Below are 25783 nucleotides of genomic sequence, written 5' to 3'. Positions count from 1 at the left end.
TCTGGGTCATACAATAAGCTATCAGAAGCAATGGAGAAGGATCAAGGAAAGGGTCGTCAACCTAATTTCAGCGCTGCATGATTCCTGTATTGAGGCTCAAGAGCAAGCCAAGCAGAAGCTGGAAGATTGGTTGAATGGCATAGAAGAGAATACTGGAGATGTTGAAGTTCTTGGTACTTGGGTGAAGACTCCACTCAGTATCAGAGGCAAAGCACCTGATGAATTTCTGCCTAAGGAACTGCATCTGAGTATTCCTTCTGAGATCCTAGAGAAGTTTGATGCACCTAACCTGGCTCTAGCTCAGGAGAACAAGGTGCTCAAAGAAGAAAATGAGAGGCTGGAAACAGTGCTAATAGAGCAGAAGCTGAAGATATCAAAGTTGGAAGCTGACATGCAAGAAGCCAAGATCAGAGAAGACAACTACAGAAGAGATATGGACAAGAAGTATGCTGATGTTCAAGAGCTTCTGAAGAAGATTTTAGAGAAATAAGCCAAACCCATAGTTGCACACTTTTAGCTTATTTTTCTGTCTTTTTAGGCTTTTGACATTCTTTGTTCAATTCTGCTTCTAATTTAATTCTTTATGCTTCTGATATTATAAGCTTCTGATATTTCCGCTCTTCCTGCTTCTGAAAATCTTTAACTGTTTATACCTTGTGTGTTTTTATTTGCTTTGATAATAATGCTTGCTATGCTTGTTCATTTAATCTTTGAAGATGGTTAATATGCTTTAAAATGCTTTAAATTAATGCTCTGAACCTTTAAACTTATGTTTTTCTCATCTCTTCTTTTTGTTTTTGTCTTTTTGCTAATGACAAAAGGGGGAGTATATGTGATAGTATTTAAAGGCTCTGAGCCCCATTAATTAATGTTTGAAATTTTTGAACTTTCTATCTCTTTTTATCGGTGTATCAAAAAGGGGGAGTATCAAATTTCAAATAACAATTAATTGAACCATTCTTCTTATCTATAAGTCAATTCTTTCAATTTTTTTTTAGCTCTGATATTATTGTGCGAAAAATGAATTTAATTAACCTGGATAGAACTTAGGGGGAGCTTACAAACCTCACCTTAAAAACTATCAGACTCAGGGGGAGTTAGAGCTTACAAACCTCAGACTCTGAGCTTACAAATCTCAGAACCCCAAGGTCAACTTGTTAATTAGATTAACAACAATTGATCAATTTTTAAATACTATTGTTTGTCATCATCAAAAAGGGGGAGATTGTTGGAACAAAATATGTTTAACAATGAACCTTAAAAAGAGTTTTGATGATAACAAGGTATTAAAAATTGTAAATTGGACTAGCTAATATTTGTTCAAGTGTACAGGACCACAGTTAAAAAGTTACATCATTAATTGGTTCTGAATGAGCAAATAAAGAGCAAAAGAAAATGAAGCTTAGGTGATTCTGAAGGCAATATGCTCCTGAAGTCAAGCTTCTCCTGAAGAAATAGCGCTTCTGAAGAAGAGTGCTCCTGAAGACAAGAGGTCCAGAAGCCACATTATCAGAAGCTACATCATCAGAAGCTGAAGAAGTTGCACCATCAGAAGCTGCAGTAGTTGCTTCATCAGAAGCTGCATCATCAGAAGCTGTCTCATCAGAAGTCATTTCACCAGAAGCTGAAGATCAACTAGATTTGCAAAAGATTCAAAGATTGAAGAATCTACATTGCAAAAGCTGTCTATTGGATTCGAAAACACAACAGAAAATTAGTGGAACATTGCAACGGTCATTTCAAAGGTGTTTGAAGGCATGTGCTTGCAATTTGGACGAAAGCGTTGACATTGTACTTTGTACGAATTGTACAACCACGTTCTCCACTACTCTGTTTTGTGTCCACGCTACAAGACAAGAAAACAGCTCCAGAATACAGCTTCGCCTGCATAGATGTTCCTTTGGATAAGGAATGGATTTCAAATTGGTTCTTCATAGGACAACAACCAAATCAGGCAAAATATCATTGGTGAAAGATCAAGCTTCAACAACGACTCTTTGGTGCGCTGGCAATTTCACAACGTCTCTTTCACACCTCTATATAAAGGAGTGAAGACTTAGAGTTTTGGTAATGCAAGAACGCTGATCGAAAGACTCACAACATTTTTACTAGTGCCAAACCTCTGCTGAAATTGTTCTGCATTCACTTAGAATTTCTGTGTCTTAAAGTCATATCTTAGAAATTCTTAAGTCCATTGAGTCTGTATCTGATTTGTATTGTGAGCACCTCTGATTGTATATCAAGTGTTCAACCTTAAACAATTTTCTGTGTAATTTTGTTTAGGTAGGAAGTCTCTTGCAATTGTGCTTGAGCAGGAAGTCTCTTGATTGTGTTCTTGAGCAAAGGAAGTCTCTAGCTTGTGTGCTTGAGCAAAGGAAGTCTCTTGCTTGTGTGCTTGAGCAATTGTAATCAGATATTACTCTTAGTGAAATCTCCTTGGAAGTGCAAGGGGGACTGGACTACTTCCGGATTGTGGAAGGAACCAGTATAATTGCTTTGTGTCGTTCTTCTTCTCTCTCTCTGTTTTATTCCGCTGCATTTAGATTCTGATCATCACTTCAGAAGCTGTCTCACTTAGCTTCTGATCAGTGTGTTCAGTTGTTTAGGAGAAACGAAGAATTTTTAAAAACACAATTCAACCCCCCTTCTTGTGTTTTTCTCACCTTCAGTATTAAGTACTTAAGAGGTGATATTACTAAGACTGAGTAGTAACTCTGCTGAACCTAGGATGTAACTGGTTAGTAGTTAGAGAAACAAGAGTCTCCGGGGATTAAACCTTTATCGAACCATTCTCTTGAAAGCCTTAGTAAGGTAGACGTAGATTAGGGTTGCCCGTTTGTAGAACTACTAAGAGCGTAGATAGGGTGTGCAATGAGTGTCCTAAGATTCATAGATGGGCTGAACTAATGGAACCTTGGCCTTCCTTGCCTTGGGAAAAACTGGAATGCCAATTTAAGTTTATGCTTCAATTATCTTTGAATTAATAAGACCACACACGTAAGGATCACCGTGCGATCAGCAGTTGCAGTTAGCCATCAGAGGGATAAACCTAGATCAACCGAGATAGTATAGACCCCACACATAAGGGTTATCGTCGGATCATCAGTTGCAGCTTGACAACCGACTAGGTTAGAACGTCCCAACGGTCTTATCACTTGTATAGTCTACCTAAGATAAATAAACACAACATTACTGTTACTTAATATCCCACAATATAAACAGGGGGGTTTGAAGAATACTAACCGTTGCTTACTTTTCTGCAACCAAAACAGGTAAACTTGCTCTGTTGCAAACAGATAAAAATTGAAAGCTTTCTAACCCTTAACTTTTATATCGTCAACTTACAAAAATAAGTAACGCGAGTTGTTTGGACGAAACGACAATCCTTGTGGATACGATACTCTACTTATCACTTTATTACTTGGTAAACGATTTGGTACACTTGCCATAACCGACCATCAATCATACCTAACACAATCCTGACAAGTAAAAAGTAAATTTAATGCTCATGTGTGAAGTGGGACTCAAATCCAACAATGTGCTATCATCTTGTTAAACTTAGGCATACATCCTAGCATTTTTTATGTGAAAACATCGAGCGTAGATCACTAAGATCTTTAATTTCGAGGTTATAAGGAGGCTAGGGTACGAGAATATATTGTATTTTTGGGAAATTTTTCCTAAAGGGCCTAGAGTATAAGAGAATTCATTACTATTTACAATTGTACAATTATGTACGCAATATATACAACCTATGAACAATATGTAGTAATCTAATTACAAGCATTTACATTTCTCCTTTAACTGTTTTCATAAACAACCCAATGGTGATATAAAAATATGAATGAACTATTCTTGACAATTTATTCTATTTTTTCATTTCTTTTTCATTTTTATTTTTCTTTATTTTTTCAAGATAGTTTTGAAAATGATTAAAACACTTGACTTAACAATGAATTACAAACCTTACCCTATGTCCCAAACTTAAATGTAACAAACATTTTCAAACAAATGTTCTCCTACCATAAGACAAGGGGAACGATTTGGGTAAACAATGAATAATCAGGGGTTTATAATTCAAAAAATAATGAATTTGCAGCGCAATTCAATACTGAATTGTTTTTTGGAAAACAGAGTAGATTGGCAGGGCGAAGGTGGCTCACCTAGTGAATTTGACAGTTCATAATTGATGCAGATTTTATCGTTATGGTTCAAAGGTGCTATCAAATACTCACTTTCTCAAAGGGTACGCTATATTTGGTCAATTATTTGTGCTCAAATTAAAAAAATCATATCTATGCTTTCAAACATACCAACCAAATAGCAGGATTCAACTTAAAAGTACTAAGTTAAAACAACAAAATTGTCGGTCACCATGCATATAGTGTAAGTGAAAATGTACCTCACATTTGGCTGGTTCTAAATTATTCAAAGTTAAACAATCTATTGAGGAGCAATGAATGAAATGGTTTTGCACAAATTACAAGTTTTAAATACTTGTAAACATTCTACAAAAGCTAAAAGCATGTACCTTGGTTTTGCAATCATCAAAATTCCAATCATCACCATGCATTTGTTGACGATTTAACCAAAAACCTCTGATATTTGATGCTTTGCATCATTCATTCATCCAATCAAAACAAAATTTTGAAAATAAACCAAAATAAATAGTCAAAATACAATATCACCATAATGTTGGGCAACTGATTCCTACCAGACTTAAGAAATCATATTGTCCACTGTCTTTCAAGTAAAAATAACTTTATGGAAAGGAATTGATATTTGCTTGATGAGAAAATGTCGCTTAGCGAAAATTGCACAAAAAAAAAAATCAGAATACAGATTCACAATAATAAATGAGTTTTGCAAAATATAAATTGGCATCAAGGTAAATATGATGGGTTGCCTCTGAGCAAGCAATTTTTCAATGTCACTAGCTCGACACCGATTCTAAATTTGGAGCCTTCATATCATAATGGTAGCTACATTTTGCTCTTCACCACCCATAGAAATTTTCAGCTTCTGTCCATTCACTGTCTAAACTCCTCTCGACATTAGATCCTCAATTGTGACTGCTCCATATGATTTCATTTCTCGAACAATGAAGGATCCTGACCAATCAAATTTAAGCTTGTCCGAAAATAGTCGCAATCTAGAATTAAACATTAATACTTGTTGTCACGGAACAAAATATCTTCTTAATATTCTTTTCTCATGGTAACAAGTGTTTTATGGACACTCTTTAACGATACGAAATTAAGAAGTTATTCATTTAAAAAATTAAATAATTCTACTTTTGTGGCGTAAACAAGGTATCCTCTACGCGCAACTGCGGAAACTAATTCGTTGAGCCTTGTGGGACCTAAATCGGCGACAAACTCTCTCAAAGAGTTTTAAAGTTGTTGCATGCCCAGAACTGTATCGAACCCAAAATATTAGTTAAACTAGAAAAGACATGTGTTATCTCATTTAAATCACATTCATTCATATATACCTTTGCTATTAAAATAAAACTTAAATTTAACTTATGTGTGCACCCACCAATTTTTTATTTTTATGCGCTGGCCTTCAAGATTCAAATATTTTGTGCGCACACCAACAGTTTCAATTACGCATACCTTTGTTAACTTATATATTTTTTAGTGGTGACTTCTATTTTTTTTTGATGATGTCGATTAAATTATATGTCCAGTCACCAACAGTTCCGGTTAAACATATAATAAATAATTAACTTTTGTAATTGTTTGTGCATATAACATGTGCAATAAATTAAAATATAAAATAGTTAGAGTCAAAAAAAAGGCTAGACAATTTACGTATAGGGTAATATAAAATAGTTAGAGTCAGAAAATATAAAATATAACATGTGTTTAACTTTTCTTGGACAAACTATTATTTTTTGAATTTGTACACACATGTTTTTTCTCTAGATATAAATTAAATCTTTTAAATAGATCAGTAGTACACATCTTAAATAGATTAAATGCATTTAATTGATCTACTATAAATATCGGTCTAGACCTCTTCTTTCCCCAACCAAACCATAGAGTTGAAGAAGAGCCATTGATCAAGCATCCCATTCATTTGAAATATTAAGTATGTCTTCAGCAGATTACATCAATCCTAATGAGAAATCGGTTTTGCAAAGAAATGTTGCAGATTTCCACCCTAGCGTTTGGGGAGATTTTTTCATTCCTTATGCTTCAGAATCTATGGTACGTAATTCTTTAAATCAACATCAAGTTTATATATATTATGAATAGTGATTGAAGAGTACTAGGAACATTATCACGTATGCAATAAACCACTTAATATTAGCCCAGATTCAAGTTACTTACATTTACCTTATACTATTTATTTACTCATGAATGACAATAATGTAGACTCATTTTGCTAAATGCAGTTCATAGGTTGATCCATAACAATAATTAAGTGTCTTTTATCAATTTATTCTAAAATCATATGTATGTTTTGAATACATACAGGAACCTGATATGAATACTGCGGCACAAATTGATAAACTAAAAAAGAAGGTTAGACAAATGCTTGTCTCAAAAACAGAGAAACCCTTGGAAAAAGTCAACTTGATTGACTCAATATGTCGTTTGGAACATATTTACAAGAGTTATGTTCAAAATGGAGAAATAACACTCAAAGACAACGTTCATTCTCTTGCTGTGCTATTTAGGGTGTTAAGGCAACATGGACTTTACGTTTCACCTGGTATATATATCTCAACTTATTCACATTAATGATTCATTTTTTATGTTTTTAATTTGGATCGCAAATTGAGTAAAACAAATTAGAGTGGTAAACATTAAAAAAAAATCTAATTGTAAAATCAATACTTAAATTAACAACGTAATATTTGACTTTGTCATGGGTGTGTCTAATATGAATGTCTAAAAAATGGCATACCACTGTTAGCCTGTAAATCTTTTAGTAAAAAGAGAATTTTATAACAATAAAAGATAAAAAATAATTTTTTTTTACATAAAATAGGAGTGTCTTTCGTTTGATCGGATACATATTAGACAACTCCTTATCTGTGTAATGTTCACATCCTCATTTCTTTGAATTATTCTCTTTTAATTATTTTTTTTTATATCATAGAAATAGACACTTAATGATTATAAACTAATATTAATGGTATACATGTAGGATCTTATTAAGTAAGACCCTTTTTCGTACTTCAGAAACACGCTATACATTATCTAGATTGCATAATGAATTTTTCAATCTTGCTTTAGCTTCTTATTTATATATATTTATAAATTAATATGTCTCTAATTGTTGTTTAATATTATTGTGGTTGTCTAATAAAAATACTAGATGTGTTCAACCAATTCAAGGACGAGCAAGGAAACTTCAGGGAAACATTGGTCAGAGATGTTGAGGGCATGTTAAACTTGTATGAAGCCTCACATATGATGGTTCATGGTGAAGAAATATTGGAAGAGGCGTTCGCTTTTACTTCTGGTCACCTTGAGTCCATGGCCACCCGATTGAGTCCTTCTCTTGCAACACAAGTAAAACAAAGCTTAAGACAATCTCTGCGCAAAAACTTGCCTAGGCTAGTGGCAAGAAGTTACATTTCCATCTATGAGCAAGATTCATCCCATAATGAAATTCTACTTGCATTGGCAAAATTGGATTTTAATATGCTCCAAAGCCTACATCAAAAGGAATTTGGAAACATTAGCAAGTAAGTACATTTTGAGCCTACATCAAAATATAAAAGTATATTAAATTGAGTTCAAAAAATAATGATACTAATTTCCTATACTATTTTTTGTCTGTATATATAGGTGGTGGAAGGAGTTGGATATTGCTCAAAAACTACCGTATGCACGAGATAGAGTAGTAGAATGTTGCTTTTGGGTTATGACCGTATATTTTGAGCCCCAATATTCTCAAGCAAGGAAAATGATGTCAAAATTTATCTCCATTTTATCATACATTGATGACACATATGATGCATATGGAACTATTGATGAATTAGAACTTTTTACTCAGGCAATTGAAAGGTTAGCACATCATACAATATTATTGTTAAGAATAATTGAATTCATGACCAAACTTTAGAGATAAAACAATATGAAATTTATCTTTAATCTAGTCATCAAGTTTAGAGTTGGAATTTTTTTAATAATAACTTCAATTTACCCATCTTCAATCTTGGTTGCTAATTCAATTTTTGTTAAGAAATATAGACATTTTCTTCGCAAGTATTTCTACACGATATGATTCTTTTAACAATAGAGCAATGGTTAATATTGCAATCAAAATGATTTTTAGGTGGGATATTAATTGCTTGGAGGATCTTCCGGATTACACGAAGTTGCTTTATAAATCACTCTTGGATGTTTATCAAGAGATAGAGCAAGAAATGAAGAAAGAAGGAAGAGAATACACCCTTGACCCCTTCTTAAAAGAAGTAAGAGTTTTGCTTTATTGTTAGTATTATTAGTAATAATAAAGCATTAATTAAAATTTGTTTCTTTTAGTGATTTATAATTTATTCCACAATTGAACAAAGATTTCATTTTAAACTTTGTATGGTTATCAAAGGGAAGTTTAGGATTTTATTTGTACACACTATCAATATAAATACATATATCATATCAAATCTCAACTTTAAAACATTTTTACATCATTTTAGGAATTAACATGATAAAGTATCACCATAATGACTTGGCCAAGAAAAATGTATCTTCATGAAGTTATTTGATTGAATGTAATGTTAAAAAGTTTTCAACTATCAAATAATAAAAATTAATGTAAAAAACTTATTATCCATGGTTTTATTAACTCGGTTCATTAACATGATAAAGTATCATCATGATGACTTGATAAAGAAAAATGTATCATCATTAGGTTTATTTGAATGAATGCAATGTTAAAAAAATTTCTACTACAAAAGAATAAAAATTAATGCAAAAAACTTATTATCCATGGTTATATGAACTCAGTTCGTAGTAATAATGATGATAAATTTTGTTTTGTCGTAAAAGAGCTCCTTTGTAATATTAATTCTACAAAAGATATATCTTGACATTTTAATTAGTGGCTTGATGAAAACTAAAAAAAAATAGCTAATAAAATTTAACAACATTTAATTACATAGGTTTTTTTGGTACACAGCCTATTAACGTTTATTTTATATTGTATACTAATGACAGTTCAAAAATATAATCCAAGCTTATATGAGTGAGGCCAGATGGCTGAATGCTAACTATATACCAACAACAGAGGAGTACATGCACATATCAACAATATCAAGTGGTTACCCAGTGTTGGCTACGACTTCTTACATTGGAATGGGAAACATAGCGACAAAAGACATCTTTGACTGGGTAACTAACAATCCAAAAATTGTTAATGCTGCTGCTATACATTGTAGGCTTAGGGATGAAATTGTGTCAAGCGAGGTATTTTTTTAAAAGCGTTTTAAAAATTAATATAATAAGTTGACATAATGAAGAAATGTGACTCTTGATATATCTAATTTATCTAATATGATTTATATAATTTGATAAACAGTTTGAGCAGAAAAGAGGACATGTTTCTTCGTACTTGGAATGTTATATGAGGGAATATGATTTGAATAGGGAAGCTGCCAATCAAGAATGCCAAAAGAAAATTGACAACGCTTGGAAAGATATAAATCAGGAATGTCTTAAGCCAACTGAAGTTCCGTTACCTATTCTTACGTGTGTTCTCAATCTCTCGCGTTTTATTGAGGTTTTTTACAAAGATACAGATAACTACACACACTCTGACGGACTAATGAAGACATATATTAATGATTTGCTTGTCAATCCCGTAGAAATTTGAGTATTAATTTTGTTCTTTCTATGTTCTTTGTTTTTTTACTCTAAATAAAAAAAACACCACATGTGTAATTTATTTTGTTGAATTTAAAGATTGTGTCATAAAAGTAATTATCTTGTAATGCATATGAGTTTTGATGAAGGTTGATTTGTAATTATATTTATATTTTACATTCATTGTGGAAACTTTGACGACACAATTTTATTTTTGAAAAACTTACAAAATTATTCAAAGCACAAGGTGTTCCATGAATAAAAAATTGTATTATACATAAGTACTAAAAATATATTACAAGACTAGAAATCACAACCCTACAACAAGTAAGAAAGCAAGAAAGCAAACTAAACACAATAAACATAAACTCAGCAACATCCCAAAGAAGATTATAGAAAACTAACAAAAACCAATAGCACTTAAATATTTTAAGAGGCAGAGCCAAAACTACAAGAGAAATTGGACACCTTCCAGAACCTAGCAAACATTATGTTTTTTGCTGGCGGAAAATAATATTATCTCTCATAAAGCCATTTTTATTCTTATTTGTTACTGTAGTTTTTTGTTGGTCAATATGGCTAGATAGTTACCAAGCTAGAGGGGGGGTGAATAGCTTTTTAAAAGATTTTCCGGAGTTTTGATAAAAACTGATTTTATTGAAATTGACTATTGGAATCGTGCTCGAACAATCACAATCAATGAATCAAAAAGACAAAAATATGTGCAATAAGATTTAATCTTAGAATTGAGAGATTCACGATACAAATCTTATTATACAATCAAATGTTAATACAACCAAACCTATATGAACAAAATTACTATGCTATTAAATCAAAAACACAATGCAAGTGTAATTGAAGAATTGAATAGACTTTGCAATCAATTGATCTAAGCAAATAATGTGAAACCTAACTCAATGAATTAGTTAATTTTTAATGAAAAACTAATTAGATCAACACTAGCAATTAACCTATCAATTATTCAATTAATCACTAGATGCGCCTAGGGCATGCTATCTGTGCCCCGAGCATCTCAAATGTGAGAAGCGCATGCGTAATTTCATTCGTTTTTGTGGGTTTAGCCTGTGTTTTTAGCCCAAACCCAGATAGAAATCTTGACTATAAATACCAGCCTTCCTCATACAGAATTTCTAGTTCAAAACTGTGGCAGTTCAAGAGGAAGGCAACTTTGGAGCTTCAGGAGAGTTTCTATCTTCTCCTTGATTTTCTAGGGTATGTTTACATCTTTAGTAATTTGTTCTTAGTTACCAGGTGTAACTAAATCTTTTTAGGTTAGAGTTCTAAGATGAACCTCTGTTTATTTTTGTTGGATATTTATTTAATGTAATTTCGTTTATTTTATTATTTTTTTGCTCGCAATTAAGTTCCTAATTTAGTGATTTATTTAAAAGGAGCGTAACCCTAGATTATGTACTTAGGTTGTTGACCCTAGTACTAAGTACTTAAGAGGTGACATTACTAAGACTGAGTAGTAACTCTGCTGAACCTAGGATGTAACTGGTTAGTAATTAGGGAAACAAGCGTCTCCGGGGAATAAACCTTTATCGAACCATTCTCTTGAAAGCCTTAGTAAGGTAGACGTAGATTAGTGTTGCCCGTTTGTAGAAATACTAAGAGCGTAGATAGGGTGTGCAATGAGTGTCCTAAGATTCATAGATGGGCTGAACTAATGGAACCTTTACCTTCCTTGCCTTGGGAAAAAATGGAATGCCAATTTAAGTTTATGTTTCAATTATCTTTGAATTAATAAAACCGCACACGTACGGATCACCGTGCGATCAGCAGGTGCAGTTAGCCATCAGAGGGATAGACCTAGATCAACCGAGATAGTATAGACCCCGCACATAAGGGTCATCGTCGGATCAGCAGTTGCAGCTTGACAACCGACTAGGTTAGAACGCCCTAACCGTCTTATCACTTGTATAGTCTACCTAAGATAAATAAACATGACATTACTGTTACTTAATATCCAACAATATAAACAGGGGGGTTCGAAGAATACTAACTGTTGATTACTTTTCTGCAACCAAAACGGTTAAACTTGCTCTGTTGCAAATAGGTAAAAATTGCAAGCTTTCTAACCCTTAACTTTTATAGCGTCAACTTACAAAAATAAGTAACGCGAGTTGTTTGGACGAAACGACAATCCTTGTGGATACGATAATCTACTTATCACTTTATTACTTGGTAAAGGATTTGGTACACTTGACATAACCGACTATCAATCATACCTAACACAATCCGGAAAAGTAAAAAGTAAATTTAACGCTCATGTGTGAAGTGGGACTCAAATCCAACAATGTGCTATCATCTTGTTAAACTTAGGCATACATCCTAGCATTTTTTATGTGAAAACATCGAGCGTAGATCACTAAGATATTTAATTTTGAGGTTATAAGGAGGCTAGGGTACGACAATATATTGTATTTTTGGGAAATTTTTACTAAAGGGACTAGAGTAACAGAGAATTCATTACTATTTACAATTGTACAATTATGTACACAATATATACAACCTATGAACAATATGTAGTAATCTAATTACAAGCATTTACATTTCTCCTTTAACTGTTTTCATAAACAACCCAATGATGATATAAAAATATGAATGAATTATTCTTGACAATTTATTCTATTTTTTCATTTCTTTTTCATCTTTATTTTTCTTTATTTTTTCAAGATAGTTTTGAAAATGATTAAAACACTTGACTTAAGAATGAATTACAAACCTTACACTATGTCCCAAACTTAAATGTAAGAAACATTTTCAAACAAATGTTCTCCTACCATAAGACAAGGGGCAAGATTTGGGTAAACAATGAATAATCAGGGTTTTATAATTCAAAAAATAATGAATTTGCAGCGTAATTCAATACTGAATTGATTTTTGGAAAACAGAGTAGATTCGCAGAGCGAAGGTGGCTCACCTAGTGAATTTGACAGTTCATAATTGATGCAGATTTTATCGTTATGGCTCAAAGGGGCTATCAAATACTCACTTTCTCATAGGGTACGCTATATTTGGTCAATTATTTGTGCTCAAATTAAAAAAATCATATCTATGCTTTCAAACATACCAACCAAATAGCAGGATTCAACTTAAAAGTACTAAGTTAAAACACCAAAATTGTCGGTCACCATGCATATAGTGTAAGTGAAAATGTATCTCACATTTGGCTGGTTCTAAATTATTCAAAGTTAAACAATCTATTGAGGAGCAATGAATGAAATGGTTTTGCACAAATTACAAGTTTTAAATACTTGTAAACATTCTACAAAAGCTAAAAGCATGTACCTTGACTTTGCAATCATCAAAATTCCAATCATCACCATGCATTTGTTGACGATTTAACCAAAAACCTCTGATATTTGATGCTTTGCATCATTCATTCATCCAATCAAAACAAAATTTTGAAAATAAACCAAAATAAATAGTCAAAATACAATATCACCATAATGCTGGGCCACTGATTCCTACCAGACTTATGTCTCACTTAGCCACACCCTGTTCTACATAATTTCCATGCTCTCTACTTATCCCCGCTGGGACTTCGCGGTGGGCTTGATGTGGTGAGCTTCATGGCCATGACCTCACTGCAAGCTCGCTTGGCCACACCCTGAACTTCTTATTTTGGGTGCTCTCCACCTATCCTCGTTGTGAGCTCGTTGTGACGAGCCTCTTGTTGCATGATGGTCGGATTAGGCAAGTGTACCAAATCGTTTACCAAGTAATAAAGTGATAAGTAGAGTATCGTATCCACATGATTTGTCGTTACTTCTAAACAATTTGCGTTACTTATTTTAGTTTGACAATATAGAATACAAGAGTTAAGGGTTAGATATTGCAATTTTTATCTGTATGCAACAGAACAAGTTACCTATTTTGGTTGCAGAAAAGTAAGCAACGGTTAGATTCTTCGAATCTCCCCTATTTATTTGTTGGATATTAAATAACATTCATGTCGTGTTTATTTATCTTACATAGATTATACAAGTGATGATTCTGTTGGGACGTTCTAACTTAATCGATTGTCAACTCACCTCCCCTCTTATGTTAAAATCTACAATTTCCTCCCTTAATAAGTTTTTTTATTTTATTTCTAGTAATCTAAAAAAAATAATTAACACTCTCCGAAGAAAATTAGTATTGTGGGTCCACTTTAATATAATCAAAATTCATATTCATATTTTTCCGGTTTTTATTCACAACTTCATTAACCTCTTAGTTTTAAACCCTATTATAAATTATAAAATATATACTAAAACAAAATAAAATTTGGCTTCATGCATATAATGTTAGTTGGGTATATTTGGATGAGATGTCACTTTCAGCTTAGTAAGAGGTCGTGAGTTATTGGGTTCGATTTCAAACCTAGGAATGCAACATTGTTAAATATCTCGAGAAGAGTTTTGTCAATCACTGTGGTTCTACTCCGTTCGATGGATTAGTCTCTATTGTTGCACGTAAAGGGTATCCGATTAATGCATAAAAAAATAGACCTTTACAATTATTTTAGTGATGTAGCAATTATTATGGATGACAAAAAGTATAAGTTTATATGCATAGATAAAACCCGCCATGGGCGAAAAGTGGGTAGGTTAACTCTTGCAGGCGGATAAAATATATTGATATTTTAGTACATTTAATTAATGGATGCAAAATAAAGTTAACAAGGGAGTGACACGTCTACATAAAAAATATAAACACTCCATTGCTTTTTATTGAAAATATAAAAAATATAAATTATCAAAAGCAACTAAAAGTGTAACAAAATTTGTATATTTAATATAAAATAAACAAGTTTCCATACAAATTTACAATTGTTAAACTTCTTAATATGCTTAAGTTTAACATGTGCAAACTTGTACATGGCAAAAAAAAATTCATATACCTAAAGTCGAGTTCTATGATTTTAGAAATTTAAGAGTTTTAAAATATATATTTTTTTAAAAAAAAAGGTGTTTTAAATTTATTAATTGCATAACTTTGTATATTTAATATAAAATAAACAAGTTTCCATACAAATTTACAATTGTTAAACTTCTTAATATGCTTAAGTTTAACATGTGCAAACTTGTACATGGCAAAAAAAAATTCATATACCTAAAGTCGAGTTCTATGATTTTAGAAATTTAAGAGTTTTAAAATATATATTTTTTTTAAAAAAAAGGTGTTTTAAATTTATTAATTGCATAACTTTAAACCAATATCTTTTTTATTCTTAGCAAAGAAAATAATTTTTAGACTATTATATTTATATCTTGGGAAAAAAATAATGTTTAGTCATCATGTCAAAAAATTAACGTTTAAACTAGTATTGATATATAAACACATGAGAATATATATTCGCTTTTGGGTACAAGGGAATATATAATCTAACTGTTGTAAAAGAAAATAATGTTTGTACTATTTTTTTTAGATCTTTCTTGGGTAGAAAAATAATGGATTTTGTGAATTTGTGAGAGAAGAAGAACCAAAGATTAAAAAAACACTAACATATGGTGTAAATAAATTTGCAGAAAAAAGAAGAGAGATGAAACAAAAAACAGTAAAGAAAAATATGTCAAGGCAATTGAAATGAGATAACGAAAGATTTTATTAGATTTCTTAATTTAAAACCTAAAGACGCATTAATTGAATGTGAGGGTAAGTATGTAAATAACAGCAAGGTCAATTTGATGAGAAGGCATGTTCTTCATCAGGACGACTGGCTTGTGTGTCAGGATGTGGGAACTTGGAAACAGCAACACATTTGTTTTTTGCTTGTGACATATTTACCTCTCTTTGGTTTCATGTTTGCCTCTGGTTGGGTATTTCTTCGGTTTCCTCAGGTGATCTTCGTCAACATTTCATTCAGTTTACTAATATGGCGGGGATGCCTAGATCAACTCTTGTGTATTTCAGAATCATTTGGTTTGCCTCTGTTTGGGTCCTTTGGAAGGAAAGGAATGACCGTGTTTTCCAAAATGTGGCTTCTGATACTTCCACCTAAATGGCAAAGGTTAAACTAAACTCTTCCTTATGGTTGAAATCAAAACAGGGATTATTTAGCTACAGTTATCATGACTGGTGGAATCATCCCCTTCTTTGTATGAGTATCCACTTGTAATTTTTTTTGTCTCTGTTTTTTTGTTTTGGTGGTGCTTGTTTTGCACCTTGTTACTGTAAATACTATTGGGTGGTTTGCCTTTTGCACGCCTTGTGCGAGGTAAATCACAGTTGTTAATATCATATATCATTTTAGTTTGTTTAAAAAAAAGTATGTAAATAACAAAAATATATTCAAAATATGTAAAATGCAATTATATGTTTCATTTTATTTAGTGTAGTTCACATTGTTCATTTAATTGGTCCACATCCGCGGGGGGTAATTTACCCACAAATTTGTAAAGGATGATCTAGAAAAAACATAATATCACTTATTTGATTAAAAAAGAGAGAAAAAAAACAATTTAGAGGAATGAGTTCGGGTCAAAATTGACCTTAAGCTCATTAATAGATCTTGCCACTTATTTACTTTTTTTTTACAAGTACACTATATTAACTTAGTGATGTATTTTACTTGTCATTCTTTTGATTCCACATATTCCTATTCCCCGTTCCAAAATACATGTCGCAATCAACCACTTACATATGCCGATACACAACTTTGGTTATTAATATCTTTAATTATATTAATACAAAATTAAAAAAAAATTGATATTTTGAAAATATTCATTGAGACAAATCAAACAACATCTTACATGCGAACATTTGTATTTATATATTAGTTAACAAATATGGTCAAATTAAACTATGCAAATAATTCACAATGAAAAATTGGGTCATGTATTTTGAAACGGAGTGAGTACTATTTTAATACTAATTTGATATAAAGAGCTAAAATTCAAATTTTAGTTGTGAGAATTGTGTATATTGTGTGTGTCTCAAGTTGGATAAGCTCGGGTGGAGTTAAAATCACGTGTTTACCAAATCATGAAGTAAAATTAACCAAGTTGGTAGAAATTTTACCAAGCAAATTAACCAAATGGCTTCTTGACCTTTACTAAATAATGGAGTATTATATTTGAATGTTCCATGGAAACTTACTAAAGCAATAAATAAAGAGTAAATTATACTCCCCTCCCATCAAAGATACTTGAATTATACTCGATCGCCTCCCCTTTTATGTTAAAATATAGACTCCTCTCCCCTCAAATTCAAAACATATTAGAAATTTTTTCACTCATCTCCCATAAGAGAAGCTTGAATTAGATTCCCCTCCCCTTTTATGTTAAAATCTACACTTTACTCCCTCAATTTTTATTTTATTTATAATAATCTACAAAAAAACATAAAAATCTAACAAACTTCGAAAAAAAAATAGTATTGCATGTCTATTTTAATATAATCATAATTTGAATATGTATTTTTCGCTATTTTTTATTCACAATTTCATTAACGTGTAGTTTTAAACCCTATAATCAAATATGAAACAACCCAAAATAAAATTAAAATATGTGAAAAATTACTAAAGACAATAAAGCATGATTATTTAAAAGTTAATTTTATACTCTAAATTATAAAATCAATAGCAAAATATTCAAATTTAATTATCATTGACATTTAAATTATAAAGAAATGAGTTTATTTTTCTTAAATGATAGTTCAAAATTAGTATATATCATAAATATTTTTATTTATTTTTTTTGAAATCAAATATTTTTATTTATGTTAAAATAGATTAAAGTATAGTGCATATTTAGTTATTAAGGGATGAGGTTGTAATTCAAACATCTTATAAGGGAGGAGAATATAAATTTTATTTTTCAAGGGAGGGGAGTGTATATTTTAACATAAGAGGGGAGGGGAGTGTAATTCAAGCTTCTAGGGAGTGTAATTTACTCATAAATAAATTAAGAAGCGTGTTATCCTTTAAGATCGATCTTTGTTTTCGTGGATTGAGCCTTCGTAGGAAACAGTGTTTTCCTTTTTTCCTTCAACTAAAGCAATAAATTAATTAAGATCGATCTAAAGTGCCTTACGAAACGTGTTCTCCTTTAAACTAATTATAGCATATCATCCAAAAGTTTGACATTGAACACTACTTTGCCGAGGAGATCAAAGTGGCTCTTGAAAACCTGCATTTGATGTTGAACACCAATCCTATTGATTTTGTGAGTAGCCATGAACTCTATGAAGTTGCACTTGCATTCCGCTTGTTGGGACAAGGAGGCCATTATGTAAATGCAGGTTTGTTTAATATGTACCATCTCTGCGCACGCGCGCGCACACACTGATATATATTACTAGGAGTATTTAGTTAGTAATATAGTGACTAACTATAATTGTTGTGTAGATTTATTTGACAGCTTGAAGTGTAACAAAAGAATGTTTGAAGAAAAACATGGTGAGGATGTGGCGGAGCCAGGAATTTTATAGAGCCTGGGCAAACATTATAGAGCCAGGAATTCATGTGCGCTCGCGTGTGAAAATGTTGAGTTTGCCCAATTTTTTGTTTTTTTAAGTGGGTTAATGGGCTATTGGGTTGGACCAAATATAAAGAAAGTATCGATTGAGCCCGGGCGAGTGCCCGGGCTCGCCGGGTGGTGGCTCCGCCCTTTCATTGCCCTTTACAAAGCATCACAACTAAGTATTGAAGGAGAATTCGAAGATCATCTTAATGATGTAGGATACCTCTGTTGTGAGCTTCTACATGCATGGTTGTCGAGAAATCAAGAACATAATGAAGCTTTATATGTTGCAAATGCTCTTCAGAATCCACTTCATTATGGCTTGTCAAGGTTTATGGATAAAAACATATTTATCCATAATTTGAAGGCTGAGAAGGATTTGATATGTTTAGAGGAACTTGCTAAAATGAACTCCAGCATAATTAGGTTCATGAACCAGAATGAGACCACTGAAGTTTCCAAGTATGTTTTTCTAGTTAAAAATATATGTTGACTTTATAATAATTCAAATTTTACATAGTGGTCACTAACAAACTTTTCAGAACAAAGGATTGAGCTCACGAAACCCATCTCTTTAATTTATGTTATTGACGACATTTTCGATGTTCACGGGACATTGGATCAACTTACAATATTCACAGATGCTATTACCAGGTATTAAATTTTGAACAAATATATACATCTCATTAGTTAGTTAATACATACACACACATATACCTCTACATGGATATACAAATATTACATTGATGTTTCACTGGCACAGATAAACTTCCAAACTTCATGAAAATATCTTTGAATGCACTTTACGACATTACCAATAATTTTGCTGAAGAGGTCTACAAGAAGCATGGATTCAACCCTATAGACACTCTTAAAAAATGGGTATATACTAACTAACTAAACGTCTTGTATATTTTATTATATATATAAATTATTCTTTCAAATGACCGAGTATATACAAAATTATTTGGGTGAAACAGTGGATACGCTTATTGAACGCTTTCATGGAAGAGGCTCATTGGTTGAAGTCTGGTCACTTACCAAGGGCAGAGGATTACTTGAACAATGGAATTGTGAGCACTGGAGTCCATGTTGTGCTTGTACATGCATTCTTCTTGTTGGATCATGTTAATGGTATAACAAAGGAGACAATTGATATCTTGGATGAAAAATTTCCATATGTCATATATTCGGTGGCGAAAATTCTTCGTCTCTCTGATGATTTAGAAGGAGCTAAGGTAAGAAATATGTCTTCCAAATTAGAATATTTAATAAGTATTTGATTAAATTGTTCAACTGATTAACTCAATTGTTAAATGTAAAGTTCTAATGATAATTAAGAATGATTATCCATGGATGAATGCAGAGTGGAGATCAAAATGGTCTTGATGGGACGTCATATCTTGATTGCTTCATGAGTGAACACCAAGATATTTCCAGTGAAGACGTGCAAAGAGATGTTGCTCGCATGATTTCAAATGAATGGAAATGTCTCAATAAAGAAATTATGGTCGCAAATAAGTTTTCATCATCATTTTCCAATTTTTGTCTCAATGCTGCAAGAATGGTTCCCCTCATGTACGAGCAACCCAAGCCTCTCTAAACTCCAGGAACATGTCAAGTCATTGATTAATGTTGGTGTTGGATGCAATTAGTACATTATCAAATATTGTGATCTGTTGTATATGTATAACATATTGATTTTGTAATTTATATTAGGCAATATTTTTTTTATCAAATAGTCCATTTTCAAATAAAGTGAAGTGTGCCATGTTTCTATCAAAAGCTTAATAATAGAAGAAGGAAACCAATTCTAAAAGGTAGTAGTATTATTCAAATATGGAATAACAAGTTGCTGAATAATAAAAGAATGAAGTTATTAATTAAATGAGGGCTGTAGTAATAAGCTGGAGTTGCATTACTAAATTATGAAGGAAAATGTCCAAATGGTTCCAATTTATTTTAGGTCACGAATGAAATGAATGGTATTTTTTTAAAAACAAAAAATTTGTTATATATATATATATATATATATATATATATATATATATATATATATATATATATATATATATAGGCTAAAATAAAATAAAAAAAGGGGAATTAGTCACTTTAGTCCCTGAATGGGAGAGGATTCGTCACTTTAGTCCTTGAATGAAGAGAAATTGCAAAACAGTCCCTGCATGGTCAATTTCAGGGACTAAAGTGACTAACGGAGTCTACATTCAGGGACTAAATTGACTAACGAAGTTTGCATTCAGGGACTAAATTGACTAACAAAGTCTACATTCAGGGACTATTTTGCAATTTATCTGCATTCAGAGACTAAAGTGACGAATCCCTTCCAATTCAGGGACTAAAGTGACTAATTCCCAAAAAAAAATAAAGAAGAAGGGGGCAGAATTTGTTTTATTAGAACCCGTAATCCCTACCCCTCATTTTTACCAACAAAAACCCCAACTTCTCTTCTCTGTACCGTAACCCCTTCATTCATTTTCACCAAAACACACCTTCATTCATTTCGACAATCACACAATGTTGAGTTTTCAGATTTTAGGTGGTGAGAGATAAATTTTTGAAAAAAAAAAACCTAATTGTCGAAAATGACGGATGTTTATTTATTTCGTGTTATATATAGGAAGAGTTCATATTATATAATCTGAAACAGACGTTCAGATTATATAATCCGAGCAAATGACATTTTTGGAATAAAAAAATAGGGCGCGCGAGAAACACATATAGGATGGAAAAAGTAATAGTCATATATTTATATATATGTGATTGGTCTAAGTGGTAAGGGATTTGAGTCCCTTAAGCATGTGGTTAGTGGTTCGATTTCAGGCTCATGCATATGAAAAACATTTCATCTCGTGTGTCCCACAGGTTCCTCGACGGAACCAATCATTACTAAGCAATAGTGAAAACTTTGTATCAATATCATGATTACCCAAAAGAAAAAATCAAACAAAATAAGAGATAAACGTTAATAATTAGTTATTAGATTAGTTTTTTCTCCTTCGTCCAAAATTAAATCTAAAATCTCCAACTCATTTTCCTTTAACTCATTGGTCCGGGTTTGTTGAATGATAAGTCCCTAAAGTTAGGCTGCTAAAAAAAACATCCCCCTGCCTACCACAACCTACCCACCTTATTTATTAGAATCATTATTTTTCTTTTTACACAAATTTGCACGTCTTCTACATTCTCTTTATCTTATCATCATTCAACTAACAATTTGAACAAAATTCAAACCAAATAGAAAGAGAATTAGAAGCAATTAATTAACAACAATGGCGTTGAAGGATACATTTTACATATCACATGGATCACCAACGTTGTCAATAGATGATTCCATTGAAGCTAGAAAGTTTCTACAATCATGGAAAAAAGATGTGTTTGAAGAAAGACCTAAATCTATTTTGGTTATTTCTGGTCATTGGGATACAACCGTACCAACCGTTAACGTTATTGAGACAACCAATGATACCATATATGACTTCTATGGTTTTCCTAAACCTATGTACCAGGTTTCTTTCTTTCTTTCTTTTTATTTATTTATTTATTTACTTTTATTTTTTTGTGTTTTATAGGATGATGACAGATTCTCAATATTTAAAATAATAATTTATTAATTTACTTTTCTTTATTCATCATCTATTCAAAATATTATTTAATTTTTTTATAAGGGAAAATAGTATATGGTGAATTAATTAAATAGTATATCGGCCAAAAAATAATTAAACATGTATCTAGTCTACATTTGGACCAAATACATTGATATTTTAAAGTTATGAGCAGTATCTTTCTTATATTTTTGTTTTTTCTTACAAGTTGTATTGTAGGCAAAGCAAATATAAACGTGCTAAACGTAATAAAAAAAATTAAAAAATATAAGTTTGTTATATAATAATTTTTTTGTCAAGTATTTTATTGATTAAACTGTTCCACAATACGTATGGAAATTTAGGATCCAAACTCTGTAATTTTTTCTTTTAATAAATGTTATGAGTTGAGATTGAGCTCTGTGAATAGAATAATGTTAAATTGTTCTATAATGTTGAGATTGAGCTCTTGTCAAAGTTGAATAATCATTGCTCTTGTCAATGTTAAATTGTTCTATAATGTTGAGATTGAGATTGAGCTTTTGAATAATCATTGCTCTGTGAATAGAATAATGTTGAGATTGAGCTCTTGTCATTTGTGGGTTTTGGTCGGTGAGTAATTGTTGGATATCTAAAAAGTAATTTCTTTCTTTTTGTTTTGTTTATACACGTGAGTGACAAGGGCCACCTGTAACATGACAATAGGCTTGGGGACCCCAACAATGAGTAAGGCCACTGGTGGCCCTGAGGGTGGGCGTGAGGGGCGGCAGCCCAGGGCACCATTAATTTAAGGATACCAAAATTATTATTTTTACTTACTTCTTTCGGTCATTATTATAAGCAAAAATCAACTTTTTAGATTCATTCATTAAATGATGTATTTGGTCAATAATATAGACTAAATACATCATTTAATAAATAAACCTAAAAAGTTAATTTTTGCTTATAATAGTGACCAGAGGGAGTAGTAGTTAGTACTATATAGATATATATCTTTTTAATTATTTTGATTAATTATATTGAATATATATTTTTAGAAAATTTTGATTATAAATGAATCTTTTGCAACAAAAAATATAAAAAAAAAAAAAACTATTTGAATAATTTAAAAGGAACAATTTTATTGTTTCGCCCAGGACACCAAAAATCTTAGGACCTGCCCTGAGTAAGGCAAACTTTTGCTGTTAGATATTTTAGTTTTGAAGCAAACTCTTATATCTTTGTTGGCAAATCACTTGGAGTTAAAAGAGCATGCACTTTCGGTGTAAATCCATTTTACACTTGTAATCAATAAGAGCTCACTATTTTATTATTTTATGTTTGATTCCACGTTTGTACATCTTAGAAACACGTTTGGGGTTAGTGAAACATGATTTCACCATAAATTGTGATGTTTATCTAGCTCTAATGATTACATAGACTCAATTCTCAAATTTATTGACATATATACATGCAGAAAAGCAAGTATGATGATCCAAACTATCCTAAGTTGATTAAAATCATTTTTTTTGTGTGTTAATATATCTATAACATAAATCCCTCTAGGTTCAACTCATTTTCAACAAAAATCATTTCAATCAAAATCAAGTACACAGAATCAAATTCAAAATACAGTAATAAAGGTGGTATGACACGAGTACATGACAAAGTCTTGAAAGATGTAAAGAAAAAGAAAAAAAACTAGTTTTCACCGAAAATACATATCCTTTAAACTCAATCTTATGCAAAATAATTCTCCATAAATAGGGCTTGAAAATTGCAACCGCATCAATTACATTTTGTACGTGCAGTGAGTACAATATCGATAACTAGGGTTTAGTATTTGTTTAGGTCATGCCTTGAGAATGTTCTCAAAGTGGGTATTTATGGTCATTTTTGGGTTTGTATTTCCGTAACTTAGGCCCTAAGTAACTTAAGCCCCAAGTCACGTTTTTGGGCTTATGAGGCACGCTCTAGATGCTTCTAGAAGTTCATAAGGCAGTGGCGAGATTCCAGGGGGTTAGGACTCGCCCTAGGACTAACAAGCCTTTGCGAAAGGATATTGAGCCCTTAATATAATATTTGATGGTCCACCTTTGTACAAAAATATGTCTTGAAAGCTCAACCTATATACAACATTCCGAAAGAATGCTATGTTTTTCCTTTGACATGATATTACATTATCCATGTTTGATTATCTTAAACACAGTATTTACAATATACACTTCTCTCTTACATTATATGATTCCTTTACCAGCTTAAATATCCAGCACCTGGAGCTCCACAATTAGCTAAAAGGGTGAAGGAACTACTCAACGAATCCGGTTTCGACCGCGTCGATGAAGACAAAAAAAGAGGTCTTGATCATGGTGCTTGGGTTCCACTCATGTTAATGTATCCAGAAGCTGATATTCCAGTTTGTCAGCTTTCTGTTCAATCTGACTTGGATGGAACTTACCATTATAATTTAGGAAAAGCATTGGCACCTCTTAAAGATGAAGGTGTGTTAATAATCGGTTCTGGAAGTGCTGTTCATAATTTGGGATCACTTAATCCTCGTGGAGGTGTTGCACCTTGGGCCTTAGAATTTGATAATTGGTTGAAAGATGCTCTTCTTGATGGAAGGTATGTGCCCCTTTTTCTGCTTTGATGTTCAAGTTTAAAGATTACATGTCTGTGTTTGGTTCTGCGATAACGAATACTAATTATAGTCAAAAGCGAGTTGAATTTAAATTGTTTATGTTTGCATACATTCACTTAAATGTGAGTTGAACAATAAATTTCAAAGTAAAGTAAATTTGAATCGACATCACTCAAATATGAAGCGGAGTCTATTTTATGTGTCTGAAATCACTTCTGGCTCTTCCTACCGTGAAACCAAATGCACACGTAGTTGGTTTTATTGAGGGTATTACCAAGGTTTTGAAAATTGGTTAGCGATTTCAATTCTTGCTTGTCAAGTCTTATGATGTCTCCACAACCAAGGTTTCAAAACAGTTCGCGACTACAGTTATGGCTGCAGCGTGCAGGTTCATTACGTCGTGATCACATAGCCATATTTGACAACAATATCAAATATTGCAATGCGGTCGTGACTAATACGGTCGCAAATGAAAATTGTGTCTGATCAGCTGCGTCAACTATATTTCATCGCAGTTTTATGCAATATATAAAGAATCAAAACGCTGTAGCATATAAAAATATCGGGTGCTAACTGCTAAGTATATGAATTTGTATGGTTTGGTTCTTGATGGATTGGTTGTGAATGTTTGATTTGAATTGCATTTGTAGGTATGAAGATGTGAATCATTATGAACAAAAGGCGCCGCATGCGAAAAAGGCTCATCCATGTCCAGATCATTTTTATCCATTGCATGTTGCTATTGGTGCTGCTGGTGAAAATTCAAAGGCCAAACTTATACACAATAGTATCAATCTGGGAACTCTCTCTTATGCTTCTTACCAGTTTACATCAGATTCCAGCTAAACTTGTGCTACATAAATTCAGTTTCAGTTGCATATACTCTCTATGCATAGTTATTCAATATGTATCTATGATTATGAATGTGTTGCTTGGAAGCAAGTTACTTATTTTCCTTATTGTTGAGATGTTGGATGATTCATTTGTCCTGCTCTTTGTTTGGTTTCAACAAATGTTCACACAGTCTGAGGTTGGAGGTGTTGTTTGGTAACTGATATGAGTATGTAATGTGACAACTCTTGATACAACCTTGAGATTTTATGTTGTTTCACTTTCAAAAACTATTGAAGAATGTTAGTGATTTCAACACTCATTCTAACACTATTTTCAACGTTCCCTCTTATTGGGTAAATTCTATGCAGATCTCGTTAATTTAGAAATAGTTCATGCATAAAGTGGTGAGATTTACACAAAAAAGGT

General features: G+C 32.0%; 2 protein-coding genes and 1 pseudogene across 3 annotated transcripts; all 3 read left to right on the top strand.

The window, feature by feature from the left end:
• Positions 1-5960: 5960 nt before the first annotated feature.
• Positions 5961-10010, top strand: LOC146916959 (putative terpene synthase 2). Its single transcript, XM_085718822.1, has 7 exons — positions 5961-6215; positions 6486-6723; positions 7333-7705; positions 7809-8027; positions 8299-8437; positions 9183-9431; positions 9544-10010. Exons 1-7 carry the CDS (start codon positions 6099-6101, stop codon positions 9835-9837), a joined length of 1629 nt encoding a protein of 542 aa, XP_085574948.1. The 5' UTR covers positions 5961-6098; the 3' UTR covers positions 9838-10010.
• An 8738-nt stretch (positions 10011-18748) lies between these two features.
• On the top strand, positions 18749-20061 carry LOC146916958 (neryl diphosphate diphosphatase, chloroplastic-like; annotated as a pseudogene). Its single transcript, XR_015015398.1, has 4 exons — positions 18749-18955; positions 19065-19183; positions 19282-19539; positions 19668-20061. The product of XR_015015398.1 is annotated as a neryl diphosphate diphosphatase, chloroplastic-like (transcript).
• Positions 20062-21389: 1328 nt separating this feature from the next.
• Positions 21390-25473, top strand: LOC146916957 (extradiol ring-cleavage dioxygenase-like). The gene is made up of 3 exons (XM_085718811.1): positions 21390-21828; positions 24140-24507; positions 25174-25473. Exons 1-3 carry the CDS (start codon positions 21592-21594, stop codon positions 25367-25369), a joined length of 801 nt encoding a protein of 266 aa, XP_085574937.1. The 5' UTR covers positions 21390-21591; the 3' UTR covers positions 25370-25473.
• The last annotated feature ends 310 nt before the right edge of the window (positions 25474-25783 follow it).

Source organism: Medicago sativa, chromosome 6 (assembly GCF_051527215.1).
Source record: "Medicago sativa cultivar Bolivia chromosome 6, Bolivia_mono, whole genome shotgun sequence".
Lineage (NCBI taxonomy): Eukaryota > Viridiplantae > Streptophyta > Magnoliopsida > Fabales > Fabaceae > Medicago > Medicago sativa.
The sequence above is the reverse complement of the archived record's forward strand: the minus strand, read 5'-3'. Positions and strand labels throughout refer to the sequence as shown.